At 37.7% G+C, this 12,329-nt stretch overlaps 2 protein-coding genes and 1 long non-coding RNA gene across 8 annotated transcripts in view; 2 read left to right on the top strand and 1 right to left on the bottom strand.

Annotated features, from left to right (window-relative positions):
* The first annotated feature begins 68 nt into the window (after window positions 1-68).
* Window positions 69-2,799, top strand: SRP14 (signal recognition particle 14). Its single transcript, XM_027896212.1, has 4 exons — window positions 69-366; window positions 962-1,074; window positions 1,597-1,629; window positions 1,966-2,799. The coding sequence occupies exons 1-4, from the start codon at window positions 204-206 to the stop codon at window positions 2,053-2,055; spliced, it is 399 nt and encodes a 132-aa protein (XP_027752013.1). The 5' UTR covers window positions 69-203; the 3' UTR covers window positions 2,056-2,799.
* Window positions 2,800-3,082: 283 nt separating this feature from the next.
* Window positions 3,083-7,726, top strand: LOC114063740. Of its 2 annotated transcripts, XR_003572609.1 has the most exons (3): window positions 3,083-3,286; window positions 6,376-6,515; window positions 7,649-7,726. It is a non-coding gene; the product is annotated as an uncharacterized LOC114063740 (long non-coding RNA). The 2 variants fall into 2 exon arrangements; XR_003572608.1 differs by lacking the exon at window positions 6,376-6,515.
* EIF2AK4 (eukaryotic translation initiation factor 2 alpha kinase 4) overlaps window positions 4,242-12,329 on the bottom strand; it is a 37,072-nt gene continuing 28,984 nt past the window's right edge. For 4 of the 5 annotated variants that reach the window (XM_027896205.1, XM_027896202.1, XM_027896204.1 and 1 more), the window contains 7 exons: window positions 11,583-11,695; window positions 10,760-10,818; window positions 9,520-9,617; window positions 7,613-7,681; window positions 6,981-7,025; window positions 5,735-5,859; window positions 4,242-4,528 (listed from right to left, as the gene is read on the bottom strand). In XM_027896205.1, the coding sequence (XP_027752006.1) occupies window positions 4,474-4,528; window positions 5,735-5,859; window positions 6,981-7,025; window positions 7,613-7,681; window positions 9,520-9,617; window positions 10,760-10,818; window positions 11,583-11,695 (564 nt within the window). In that variant the 3' untranslated portion in view covers window positions 4,242-4,473. Of the gene's footprint in view, window positions 4,529-5,734; window positions 5,860-6,980; window positions 7,026-7,612; window positions 7,682-9,519; window positions 9,618-10,759; window positions 10,819-11,582; window positions 11,696-12,329 lie in introns of those variants that run through there. The other variant, XR_003572607.1, reaches the window with a different exon arrangement.

Genomic DNA, 12,329 nt, shown 5'->3' with positions numbered 1-12,329 from the left:
GGAGCGGGGCGAGCGTTGCTGTGCCCGGTGACGCGGGCGGGGGAGGTGGGAGTGCCGGGGCGGCGGGGGTTGTGGGGAGCTCAGACACCGTGTCTGGAGTCAGAACGCCGAGCCGGGCCGCCCCTGGCTGCGGCCTCGTGTCCTGCGGCTCCGGCGTGGGGAAAGCCGGGAGCTCGCCTTCCCTCGGCGCTGGCTCCCGCGGGATGGAGGGCGCGGGTCGAGGCCACGCGGGGAGAGGGGCTCGGCTCTGTGTGGTGCCCCACAACCAAGGCCGGGTCTCTTTTCTCTTGCAGTTCCTGACGGAGCTTACCAGGCTGTTCCAGAAGTGCAGAACTTCCGGGAGTGTTTTCATAACGCTGAAGAAATGTAAGTTTCGCGTGTGGTGCTGGACTAAGGAGGTGTTCTTCTACACTTGACTGTTGTCAGCAGGTATTTTAAAAGATACAGTTGTAGCGGTCACAGGGACAAACCAGTCTACTGGAGTACTAAAGGTACTGCCATTAGTAGTACTAATAAACTTTGAGTAAGACTATTTCGGAGTGTGGGAGATATGGGACTTTCTGATTGTCAAACAGTAATTGAAACCCACTAGATTTCTATACAAGGAGAATTCGAGTATTGCCTTGGTCTGTTCATGTTCCTTTGGTTCCTGGCTAGCTGGCACTACTTGAGAGGCCCTGTGTGGAAGACAGCAGGATGACATGCACTTAAAGCACACTGCTGCTGGAGCAGGTGGTTCATACGGCATGTTGGGGTGAGGATTTACTTTATTTTTTCTTACAGATATAGCTCATGGAACTGATCCTTCTGGGGTTACAGAGTAAGAGGTCTGTGAACAGTTTGTCAGTTCAGATCACAGTTTGTCAGTTTTACAGATCACGAGCATTCTTTCAACACCTAACGTCAGAAGGCATCTGTTGATTTTAATGAAATAACGGATAAACATTCTCTTTCAATACAGATGATGGCCGAACAAAACCAGTCCCACGCAAAGGCCATGTAGAAAGTTTTGAACCAGCAGACAATAAGTGTCTTCTAAGGGCAACTGATGGAAAGAAGAAAATTAGCACAGTGGTAAGTGACAACTTTGAGTTAAAAAGATTAGTGGCCTTGTGGGTCTTTGATGTAATGCTCTGTATTTTAAGTGAAATTTCAGAAAATGTTAAGTAGAAGTTGAAAACCTGACATGTTTACTTTGAGGGATTGGGAAAGGTTTTAGCTGACTTTAGCTCTCCTCTATGATGTGACACAAGGAAAAATGTTGAGAAATGGTTGAGCGAATCCGGGCTGCAGTGTTTTTATGGCCCTACAAGTTAATCAAACCTTCCTCTAAATGTTCCTTCACATTCTTCTCATTTGAAAACACATGCATTAGGGATGAATGGCCTCTAGAGGATTCCGTTAATCAAGTAGTATTTTCAGTTTTCTAAATGAGTGAAGTCTTATATCAGTACAGCCTATTGACCACTGAATGTGATAAATGGACCCAAATGCTGGTAGAGACTAGGTGCTATCTGGTGAATAAACATGTACTGATACTTGGTTTGAAACAGACGCCAGAGTTTTCTTGGTTAACCTTCAGTATTACTTTTGTAGGTGAGCTCAAAGGAAGTAAATAAATTCCAGATGGTAAGTTTTTTATTCCTTTTATCTTCCTTTTCTGTAGCTGTTGGGAATGGTCACTTGGAAGTGTTGGACAGCTGTGAATAGGTTAATTCTGTGCTGAACTGCTATATAGATTAACCTTAGACTACCCATCCATCTGCATTTGTTTTAAAAAAAGTTGTGTTTTATTTTTTCTGACTTTGTGTATTGGTTTAGAAACAGTATGTTTGCAGTGCATGGTGTAAGAGCATTATTCTGAGAATGCAGATAACTGTCCTTTAGTAATACGTAAAATGTTGCTTCTCACATATTATCATTTAAGTATTTGGGTTTTTTAAATGGTTCCAACTGTTGTTTCAGGCATACTCAAATCTGCTGAGGGCTAACATGGATGGCTTGAAGAAAAAAGACAAGAAAAGCAAAACCAAGAAAAGTAAAGCAACACAGTGACAGAACAGTGTCTTACCATCACCATAACAGACTTGACCCGCACTCAAAGCAAAGTCCATTTCTTTTTGAGTTACCACTTGTCTTTGGCTTTCCTTCCAGCAGGATGCTGGGATATGATCAGTACTTTTGTTTAAACTGACAGCAGAGGTGCTTTCTTTGGATTGTTGTATGGCAGGAGTATGTACAGTGTTTTACTAAAATAGCTTTAGAAGTTTTGTACTTATACTGCTGCTGTTTGTGAAATCTGTTTGGGGGGGTAACACAGGGTGAAGAGAAATGCACCATACCAGAAGGAAAGTAAGACTGGAGGAGGAGTCCCAGTGACAGATGCCCAGTTTCATACCTGAGCCTCAGTAATAACAGGGAGAGCAGGTGCCAACATATTATCAGGAACAGCTGCTTTCCTGTTTGTGTGTCTTAATCTGAGGGGCAAGTCTACATCATGCCGTGTGGATATCCTTAAGGCAGCCGGCACAATGCTGGAGCTCTTGTAGAGCCAGGCAGCTGTGCCTTTACTCCATGCTGATCAAGCTGTGCTGTCCCTGGGTGGGAGGAGGGTAGGACTTTGCATCATATTCCCTTCAGACATGGCCTAAAAATGCTCATGTCATCTAAACTGTTATTTTTTTTAAACTTCATCCTTCAATATATTTGGGGATCTGAATTTTCCTTCCTTCATATGAGCAGATGTAAAAATACTTAATTGTTCCTATTAAACATAATGAAAAATGGATTTGGTTGTAATGACTTGTCTTAGTGAATAGCTAGGAATGGTACAGTTATCTGTGCCTTTAGGATTCACTCTGCTGATGCTGCTTTGGGTGTTGCTCTTACAACTTTCACAGTTCTCAGAAGTTCTTGGTTTTTTCTTTAAAGTTACCTCTACCTATTTTAACTCTGCATTCCCCTTTACTAAAAGAGCAAAGCAGAAATTACTAAGTAGGTATTTCTTAGTGCAATGAGCCTGCAGTGCTAAGGGCAGTCATTTAAGTTAGAGAAGGAAAGAGGTGTAAGCTGTTTGAACACCAGTATATTTCCAGAAATCCCTAACATTTCTGCATATTCATTCCAGTATTTGATGTATAATACTATTCATAGTTAACTAAGGCTGCTGTAACCTATCTTCAGATTCTCAGCTTCATTCTTCCTGATGGGGTTGCGCTACTTGCTTCAAGAAGATAATTATAATATTCCCATCATTACTGACTTCAGACTTAATCTGATAACCCAGGTAAGGAAAGCTAGTTCAAAACTTTGGTTATGCCTCAAGCACATGCAGATTACTCTTTCTCTTCGGTTTAGATCCTGCAGGTCTGAAACAAGTACTTGCTTCTGTTAGGTCTTTGTCTCACAGAAGCTTGAATTAAATGCAAAAGTACAGACAGGACAAGCATAGGCACCAGTAACAGCTCTCAGTCTGAAATCTACCATACTTTATATACAAATTAAAACAGTAGGTTTAAAAAAGAAAACAACAAACCAATCACACACTAAAAGCTTGTAATGCACATTTCAAGAAGGCTCAGTAGCTAAACCTTTTATTACATAAAAATTCTTCAAAAAAGTTTAAAACAGTTTGTCACAGTTGAAGGCAGTTTATTCTCTCTAGTTCTTGAAGTGAGGTTTCCCATTGCAGTACTACTGTTGCATAAAAGGCAGTCTGAAAACTATTTTACAAAATGAGTTTTACATCTGTACAGCTGATTTTTGTAGCATAAGGGGCAAGAATTACATTGTGATACATAGCTGTGGCTATAGTCAGACTCCTTAATTGCTTATAAAACATTTATTTCCACATTTTTACATAATACAGTTTTACATTTGTCGTGGTTTAGGAATGGTATTCTCCAGTAAGGCTGCTGTGCTTCAGGAATAGTGTTCTCCAATTTAGTGCTTCCACTGAAATCATATGCCTCTTGCTACCCCCCCTCCCCTCTGGCAGGCTGGAGAGGAGAATTGGGGGCACAAAAGGTAAAGATCACAGGCTGAACTAAGCATAATTTACTGGAAACAGAATAATTTACTGGAAACAGAATAATTTACTGGAAACAGCAATGAGATATGAAAACAAACAGGAACAGCAACAATACTAACGACAGAGGATACAAGAAAGAGGCAAATGTTTGCCACAGAAACAATGCCTGACCGCTCCCTCTGTCCTGGAAGGGACTCATCCTCTTTGGAAGAGACACCTTCACCCTACAGAATAATCTCTGAGTCCTGGCCCCACTTTCTCCCCCCTGCAGCAAAAATTATCCCTGTCCTGGCTGGAATCAGGAAAATATACATGAAATTCAATTTGGACACAGGTAAAAGGCACTACTTGCCCATCTTGCATTATTACAGCTTTTTGAAATTCCTTTTGACAAAACACTGTTGTCTATTTTTAAGAGCATCCCATAAGAGATGCTTTAAGGACTAAAACAAAACCTTGTATTCATCTCGGTAACTGTACAGGATGAGTGCAGGAACCCTGCAGAGGGAAGAAAAAAAGAGACAGTTTTAAAACTTTGCAGGTTCAAAAGTTACAATTCCTGTGACAAATCAGTGCAATAAGATAACAGCAAAGATTGAGTAGAAAAAAAAAATCAGTGAGTCTTTGTTAGGCTGTCACTGCAATTCTCCCCTTCATCCTCTTTCAGTTGATCTAGCCTGTTCTGTTTTCATTCAGTGATCTATAGGTTTGTGACTACGCAGTGCTCAGGTATCAAATGGGAAAGTAAGACTTCAGGGACTGCATTACATTCATACCAAACACTGTATGGAATATAATTTGTATGTAATAACTGGGTTCTGTTGCTCACAGCCCTGCAAGTCACAGGGAGAAAAACAAATGCTTCACTTGCTCTTTAGTTGCCATAGTAAATGTTAGCAAACATGAAGGATTTTGGTGCATCTAAGAAAAAGGAACCAAAGTAAGGTTTTAGTCTAATTTAAAGGTTAAGTAGTACAGTCAAGTGCAACATAGGTTTAAGAATGTGCATAAATACATGTACATACAACAGCTGACAATTTGAGGTTTAAAACTGAATGTACTGGATGTGTGCAGATTATCTGGACTATCTGGGTTTCAGCCTTGCCAGAATCCAGCAAGGAGGCTATAAGTTGAACATATATGCTTTTATGGTTAGAAAACAGAAATGGGCTTTACTGTACATGTTTGCTTGAAGCTGGGCACTCTTAGTTGTGCCTAACTGCCATTATATTATTTCAAAGCAGGAGGAATTAAATGTGCTCATGAGTTTTAAAAGGCAAGCTGAGTCCCTCTGATCAGGAAAGATACATGCATATATGTATACCATCATATATGTACACTGTATTTACACAGAAGTATATCTACTAGGTATAGCAGTATATCTGACTGCATAGAGTTGTTTGCTATTCAGTTTTATTAACACAGCAGCAAGTGCGATAAAAGTGGCAATACATTTCAGAGTTTCTTGAAAGGGCTTATAAAAAATTAGGAATTTACATGGCCAAGAATTTACATTTTACCAGTAAGTGAGGGTTAGATGACCACTAAACTTTTCCCATACTTTTCAAGGAACTATACTGAATATTTATTTTTGCTTCAGGGAGAGGGGAAAGAGGAGGACAAAGTAGGAGCAGCTTATTTAGTAGTCTGAATGCAGAAATAATTAAGATGGTTTATGTACCTGTAAGAGCTTAACAAATTTACCTCTTTTCCATTTTGATACTGTAAATTTCATCACAAATTGCTTGTAAGTATGAACATCTCTGTTTGGGCCATCGTGACATCAACTGTCTCACAGTAGCATCAAAGGCTTGTCTATCTCCATCAAGCTAAGAAAAAAAAATTGACAAGGAACTTGTCTTACATTCTCTTGTGAAGGAAATACTTCACCAAATAGCATGCAGTCTTCTCAATATCATGTAATGTCAATGCTCCTTAATTAAAGAGCTTTCAAAGAATATGGATACCAACAGCACCTGCAACTTTATTAAGAATGTAGGGATCAGTTTCTTAAAAAATTTTTGTGCTAAAAAGGCATAAGCAATGAAAATGGCTCTATCAATTTTGTGGTGCTGGACAGAATATAGTAACTGTGATATAATGGTGATCAAAAATGAATGATGCAAGCTAATAGTGCACATGTATTTTTTTTTTAAGTGAAAGCTGATAAACTATCTTCATGATTTGAGCAGACTGGATGAACTAAATATTTTGAAAATGTCTTGAAATGTTTCACTGGGTTTTGATTACCAGACAAGCACTGCTTCAGAGCAGCAAATGAAAGGTCTGGAAGTACTAAATGCACTCTCTAGGATGCCCTTCTTGAGTTTGGTTTTTTTTTCCAGCAGCTGGGGAGGCATCCATCTCCCTAGTAAGAGCTTCTGACTTTAAACATAGTGCTATCATTGGAGGAAGGAAGAAAGCTTTGTCTTTGGTGTTGTCATCTCCCCTTGTCCAGCACTGAGCAGTTCCAAAGTTGTTAAAGGTGCCAATTTAATAGTTATACATTCACTTTTTATCTTGGCTTCACCAAGAGATGTTTCAACTACTGTACTTCAAACAACTGCCTCTGTATTTTGGGTCCTGCTTCATTAACAGCTTTAAGCATCATCTTTGCTGAAATGGCTATTAATGCTTACTGGTTTCTGAAAAAGTGCAGTTAAGACTTAATTTCAGTTAACTATTCTTTGGGAAAAAAACCCAGAGCTTTGGATTAGGACTTCCTAATGCTGTTTTGTGTAACTTGGATATTTGACAAAAATGATTTTCTAGTCACAGTCAAGCTCCTTGGGTAAAAAAGTCCTTTCAAGTTTCAAAACCTAATTCAAAGTCCTTGAAAGAAAAACACTACAATGGGTGAATTTTACATTGCACTTCATTAGAAAAAGAATTTATCATTAGATAAATAGATTTATAATTAGAGTTTTAACAATAATACTTAAATGCCTACCTCTAACGATAAGAAGTGTATCACAGTTGCTTTTGGCAGATCTACCTGTAAAAATACCAAGAAATCAGTACTTAACAGTTCTCTGTTCAATGAGTTTGCCAAGGGAGCCAGAATTTTTGATTTCCAAAGAAGTACTCATGCTGATATAACTAGGAAATTACAAGTGTTTTAATAATTTTAAACACAGTGTTCATGACAAATTCCATTATGGAAAGTTCCAGATAGGTGCCAGCAAATAGGCAGTATGTTTCCTTAAAAGCATATATACCATTTTAAAAGCCTTTGTGACACTGTCAGCGAAGTCTAAAAACTATATACAGACAAGAGCTATGTTGATTTAAATGGAAGTGCAAATCTAGCAGGAACAAGTTATTAAATCTAACACAGTAGTTAGTATAATTACAGCTTAAGAGCTTATAACTAAATACTTTTTAAATTTTGTTCTATGCAACTGTCCCATACATCCCTTTAATGCTTTTCAAGTATTAAAGAAACAGGCCATGGATCTTATTTAACCAGAAGTTTGGTATCTCTGAAGTGAGGCGATTGGCAGTAGTTTGTTCCAGAGAGGAACTGCATCATCCATTTCAATTAAAAATTTGGAACAATTCAGGCTTCTGCCAAATACTTACAGCTAAAATGTCAATCTCACTTGTTTTCTGTTGCAGGCTAGAAATGAATGTCTGAAGTCTTGTTTGGACCTAGGAACAAAAGATGGGCAAAAGTAAAATACACTGCTTGTGTGATAATGGGTTGTAAGTGCTGATTTTCTATTTCACAGATGAGAAGAGGCTGCTTCTAACACAAGGTGTAGAACTATATAATATTTAAATTAAAATTCATGCTTAATATAATTTCCAGTAACAATGTCACAATAATCCTTGATGAGCAGAGAGGAAGGAGACTGGGGCTAAGCCACTCTTGCAGCAATTGTAAACACTTGCCAACATTGGCACGGTGCTAAAGCTGACAGAACTAACCGCACGTTACAATGTGGATGCTCACCTACCTAATGAAAACTGCCTTTCTGTTTCTGTGTGGTGGATAACTTGTCACAGGAACGTGAGAACCTGTGACTGGATACCATGAATTATCTCTAGCTGAAGAAGGACTTGACTTGATTTTGAAAGTCAAACCAAAAAATGGGTCATGCCTTCTAACACTTTTCCAGAGCAAGCTAGTGGTCCTGCAAAGGTAGCACTTTACAAATGTAGTTGCAGCCTTGCATTATGTTGTCTTTTCTACCATGGAAAAGTTGCTTTTGCATATTCAAAACCTAAAACAGTAGGTCTGTTTAGCTCAAAGCTCAGAGAATAACATTCATTCGTTTATTTGGGTTTCAAGAACTATTTATAGGGGAGATTTTTTTGTTGCACATCCAAGGTGGGGGGAGAAGATTAAAGTTCTGGTTTACCATATACTCTAAATATCTTGTAGTTAATAATCCTAAAGGAGAAAACTCTGACATTTGTTTCCAGCATCACTGAATCTCTTCTACATAACTATAATGTAATGTTTTAGGCAGGGTTGTGGGTTTTGATTTTGTTTTTGGTTGGTTGGTTTGGGGTTTTTTTAAAGCTGCAATTTTTTCTTAGGCCTTTAGTTTTAAGACAACAGAATGAAATAAAATACATAGAGTATCTGTTACATACTGCTAATTAGAAGTATGATGAACTTGCACCTTTGTGCTGGTTTTGGCTGGGTTAACTTTCTTCACAATGGCAAGCACAGGGCTGAGTTTTGTATTTGTGCTGAACACAGGATTGAAAATACAGACATGTTTTTTTTTGGGCAAGGGGGCTTGGGGTGCTAGGGGGAGACACAGCCAGGACAGGTGACCCAAACTGACCAGAGGGATATTCCACACCATATAACATCTTGCTCAGTACATGAAGTGAGGGGAAGAAGGAATGGGGGGGACCTTTGGAGTGATGGTGTTTGTCTTCCCAAGTAACTGTTACACGTGAAGGGGCCCTGCTCTCCTGGGGATGACTGAACACCTGCCTGCCCACAGGAAGCGGTGAATGAATTCCTTGTTCTGCTTGGCTTGTGTGTGCAGATTTGCTTTCCCTATTAAAATGTCTTTATTTCAATTTGTGAGTTTTCTAGCTTTTATCCTTCCAGTCCTCTCCCTGATCCTGCTGGTGGGGGAGTGAGCAAGTGGCTGTGTGGGGCTTGATTTTGCTGGCTGGGGTTAAACCACACGAACCTTTAACACACTTCAGCATTTAAAAATGGGGAGGGAAAGACAAAAAAAGAAAAAGAAAAAAAAGGGAACTTCCAGAATCAAGTAAAATAAGATTTCTAATATGTATGCACAAGAATGGCTAAGCCACAATATCAGAGATAATCTCCAACATCCAAAACATCAAAAAAAGGTGTTCTTTGCCTTCAACCTTCTGTGTTGTTCCTAGTTTATTTCATGAATAATAAACAAATAGGATGAATTTGTGTTAGTCAGGTAATAATGGAAATATGAATTCTACCATTCCTTAACTTTTAAGGAACACTTCTTAATATTTAATTGATGTGTCTGTACCTGAATTTCTTGACGACGCCTGGCACTGGCAGATAATTTTTCAGGAGCTATAACACTAACGTTAGGCACTACGAGAGTTCCATGTGATTCAAATACACCTAAAATGCAAACACAGATTATAAACTAAAACTTACTTTATACAAGAAGTAATACGAAACAGAAAATTCACAAATATTAACAAGATAAAATCTGTGTATATATTCAGGGTCTGAAAAGCTCCCGAAAACCTCCAAAGCCTGACAGGACAGTGAGACGTGCATGTAAATTCTCAAACGCTTATTTATCACTTTGAAGGACTGGTTGTTAAGACTAAAAAAATTGGTATTTTACATCAGTTTTCCCTGAAACTAATAAGATGTTCCAAATGGCTTCCAATGGCTTTACAAAGGAATGCAGCATACCTAACATCAAAAAAGAAAAGCTATTTACAAGGAAGAGGCAGCTATTTAATGCTCAGTCCCACTGCAGAATCAGTGACAAAACAAAGAAGAAACCCCAGCTCCCCCCAATAATTAAAATTTGAAATACCTTATTTTGAAATTCAAATTGCCACTTCTGGTAATTACATACACAAAAACCCCCAAGTTAAACTTGGCCACCTCTCTCCCTCACTGCTATGCAATTGTGTGCATGAAACATTTCTTTAAAACAGCCACCACCACCCACTATATCAGTGCTTAATAAAATAACTACCAAGAATACCAAACGTTATCCACACAATAAATACTTAATATTATTTTCATATATAAACTCGTATTATCAGACTAAGGAGTGCAAATCCATAGCTAGAAATGTAAAGGCATTTTCATTTGAAAAAAAAGTTATTTTTAAATTTTTTTAGTAGGTCAATGTACATGAGACTCAACACTGTAACAATCACAGGTCAATTTACTTTTTATCAGGATGACATTTAATTTCTTCTTAGCTGGGAAAGTTTGTGGGTTTGGCTTTCCCCGCCTCCTGGATCACTGCATCAATGAATGGTTCTATGGAGAATATTCTGTTCATTGGTCTAAGCACTTATTTTGTTAGTTTGGAGAAAAATTCAGTTTTACATCACTTGGAACAACATTTGAGATTAAGAGGCAGTGTCTCTAACCAGAAGCTCTGCTATAAATTATCTTCTTACTCTGATTTTGGTAATATTTTTAAAATTAGTTGTTCCAACAATATTTTCTTGTAAAATAGTTTTTGAGCAGAAAGAAAAAGTTTGTATGTTCTTAAACTAGATATTAAATACCTGAAATATTAGTAAACAATCCCTTTTGATTTGGTACTGGAAGATTATCTGAGGTTTCTCTAAAAATAAACAAAGACAGTTAAGGAAACAAACTTACAATAATAAAGAAATACTGTAATGAGACAATAGTTTCAGATTATCATATGTACTTATTTAATTCCAACAGACGAATTAGTTTACAGATACTTCCTAGCACATATCTGCAGATTAAAGTCTATTCTTGAACTGACAGGAAATCATACAAAATTACATAAAAAAATCAGATCTAGAAGAAATGCTTCCTATGGATACAAAAAAATGTGCTCCCAATCATGCAAGAGTGATTTAGATCTTAACACAAAAATATTTTATGATAATAGTCTCTCTGAATTATTAATTTAATCTACTTCTTACAGGTTTCTGTGACAGAATACTAAGGTATCAAAGTAGTATTTATACTTAAGAGCATGCATATTCAAAGAAGCTTTCAATAGTAAGTTTGAATCCATTTACTTTCCACATTCAAGAATCATTAAAAGACAAATCTGCCAGTGTAATTACAATCATAGTTATTGCATTTCTCTGTTTAGTAGTACCAAACAAGGGTTTTTCTATTCTCTTTTCAGGGTCTAGAAATAAGGTAACTTTTAGAAAGAATAATTTTCTTTCACAGCTTCTGACCGATCCATTACAAAACACCTGAGAAGCAGGTTAGTCGTGAAGTTAAATGCCAAGACTGGCAGAGGCCAGAGAAAGGAGAATGAGACATGGGTAGTAGGAGACATCAACGACCTGTACAAACTACTGCTTGATTTCAGCATTTCCCATATGTTATGCTACTCACCTACTACACCTTTCGTCACCGGTTTTCGTTTTCAGCTTCTGGATCAGGTGATCAACTAAGTCAGATTCTAAAATCCTTTTCTCTGTCTGTCTGTCTTTCTCAAAGGATTTCACCTACGATGTAGTTCAGTGGTTCTTAAGATTGTTGATTCTTAAAATGGTATATGAACAAACTTACCAAGTTTAATCAAAACCAAACTGGATTATTCATCCATAAAAGATGAAACAGTGAAAGGTAGGGAGGTATCATCATCACCAATCAATCACTGCCCATTAAATCTTTGAGTAGACTTTTTTTTCCCCAACCAACTAATTTTCTTCTGTATTCCCAAAGCTTAAACTAGTTTGGCTACCTGTATTTAATATGTGGTAATTAAATTTTTAACAGAAGGGTTTATGGGTATAAATACCATATTATTAATAGCATATTTTAAATTAAGCAATTATGTTAGAATAAGGCCACCTTTCAGCTTCCAAGAGTTAAACTCAACCACTCAAAACTTACGAATCTGCACTATCTTTACTGGCAAGAGATTAATCACTAACAACAACGTTCACTTCATCAGCATATTCTTTCTTGGTTTTGCTTCAATAAAGCCATATTTAAAAGAACGCTCTGCAATAGTCTGGTGGAAGACTTTGATATATCACATTCTCATCATCAAGATCTACTCACTCATACAATTAATGCAGTTATTTGCTATCTCTGTTATAATAACAAAGATAGTTAACAACAAGTGAAAAATAT

This window comes from Empidonax traillii, unplaced genomic scaffold (genome assembly GCF_003031625.1).
Source record: "Empidonax traillii isolate 1590-97213 ecotype Southwest subspecies unplaced genomic scaffold, ASM303162v1 scaffold487:size479533, whole genome shotgun sequence".
NCBI classification, from domain to species: Eukaryota; Metazoa; Chordata; class Aves; order Passeriformes; family Tyrannidae; genus Empidonax; species Empidonax traillii.
The sequence above is the reverse complement of the archived record's forward strand: the minus strand, read 5'-3'. Positions and strand labels throughout refer to the sequence as shown.

Coding starts and splice junctions, on each gene's coding strand:
- SRP14 (XM_027896212.1), top strand. CDS start 204: ATGGAGGGCGCGGGTCGAGGCCACGCGGGGAGAGGGGCTCGGCTCTGT. Junction 1,075..1,596: donor AGAAGAAAATTAGCACAGTG/GTAAGTGACAAC, acceptor TTACTTTTGTAG/GTGAGCTCAAAGGAAGTAAA. Junction 1,630..1,965: donor AAGTAAATAAATTCCAGATG/GTAAGTTTTTTA, acceptor CTGTTGTTTCAG/GCATACTCAAATCTGCTGAG.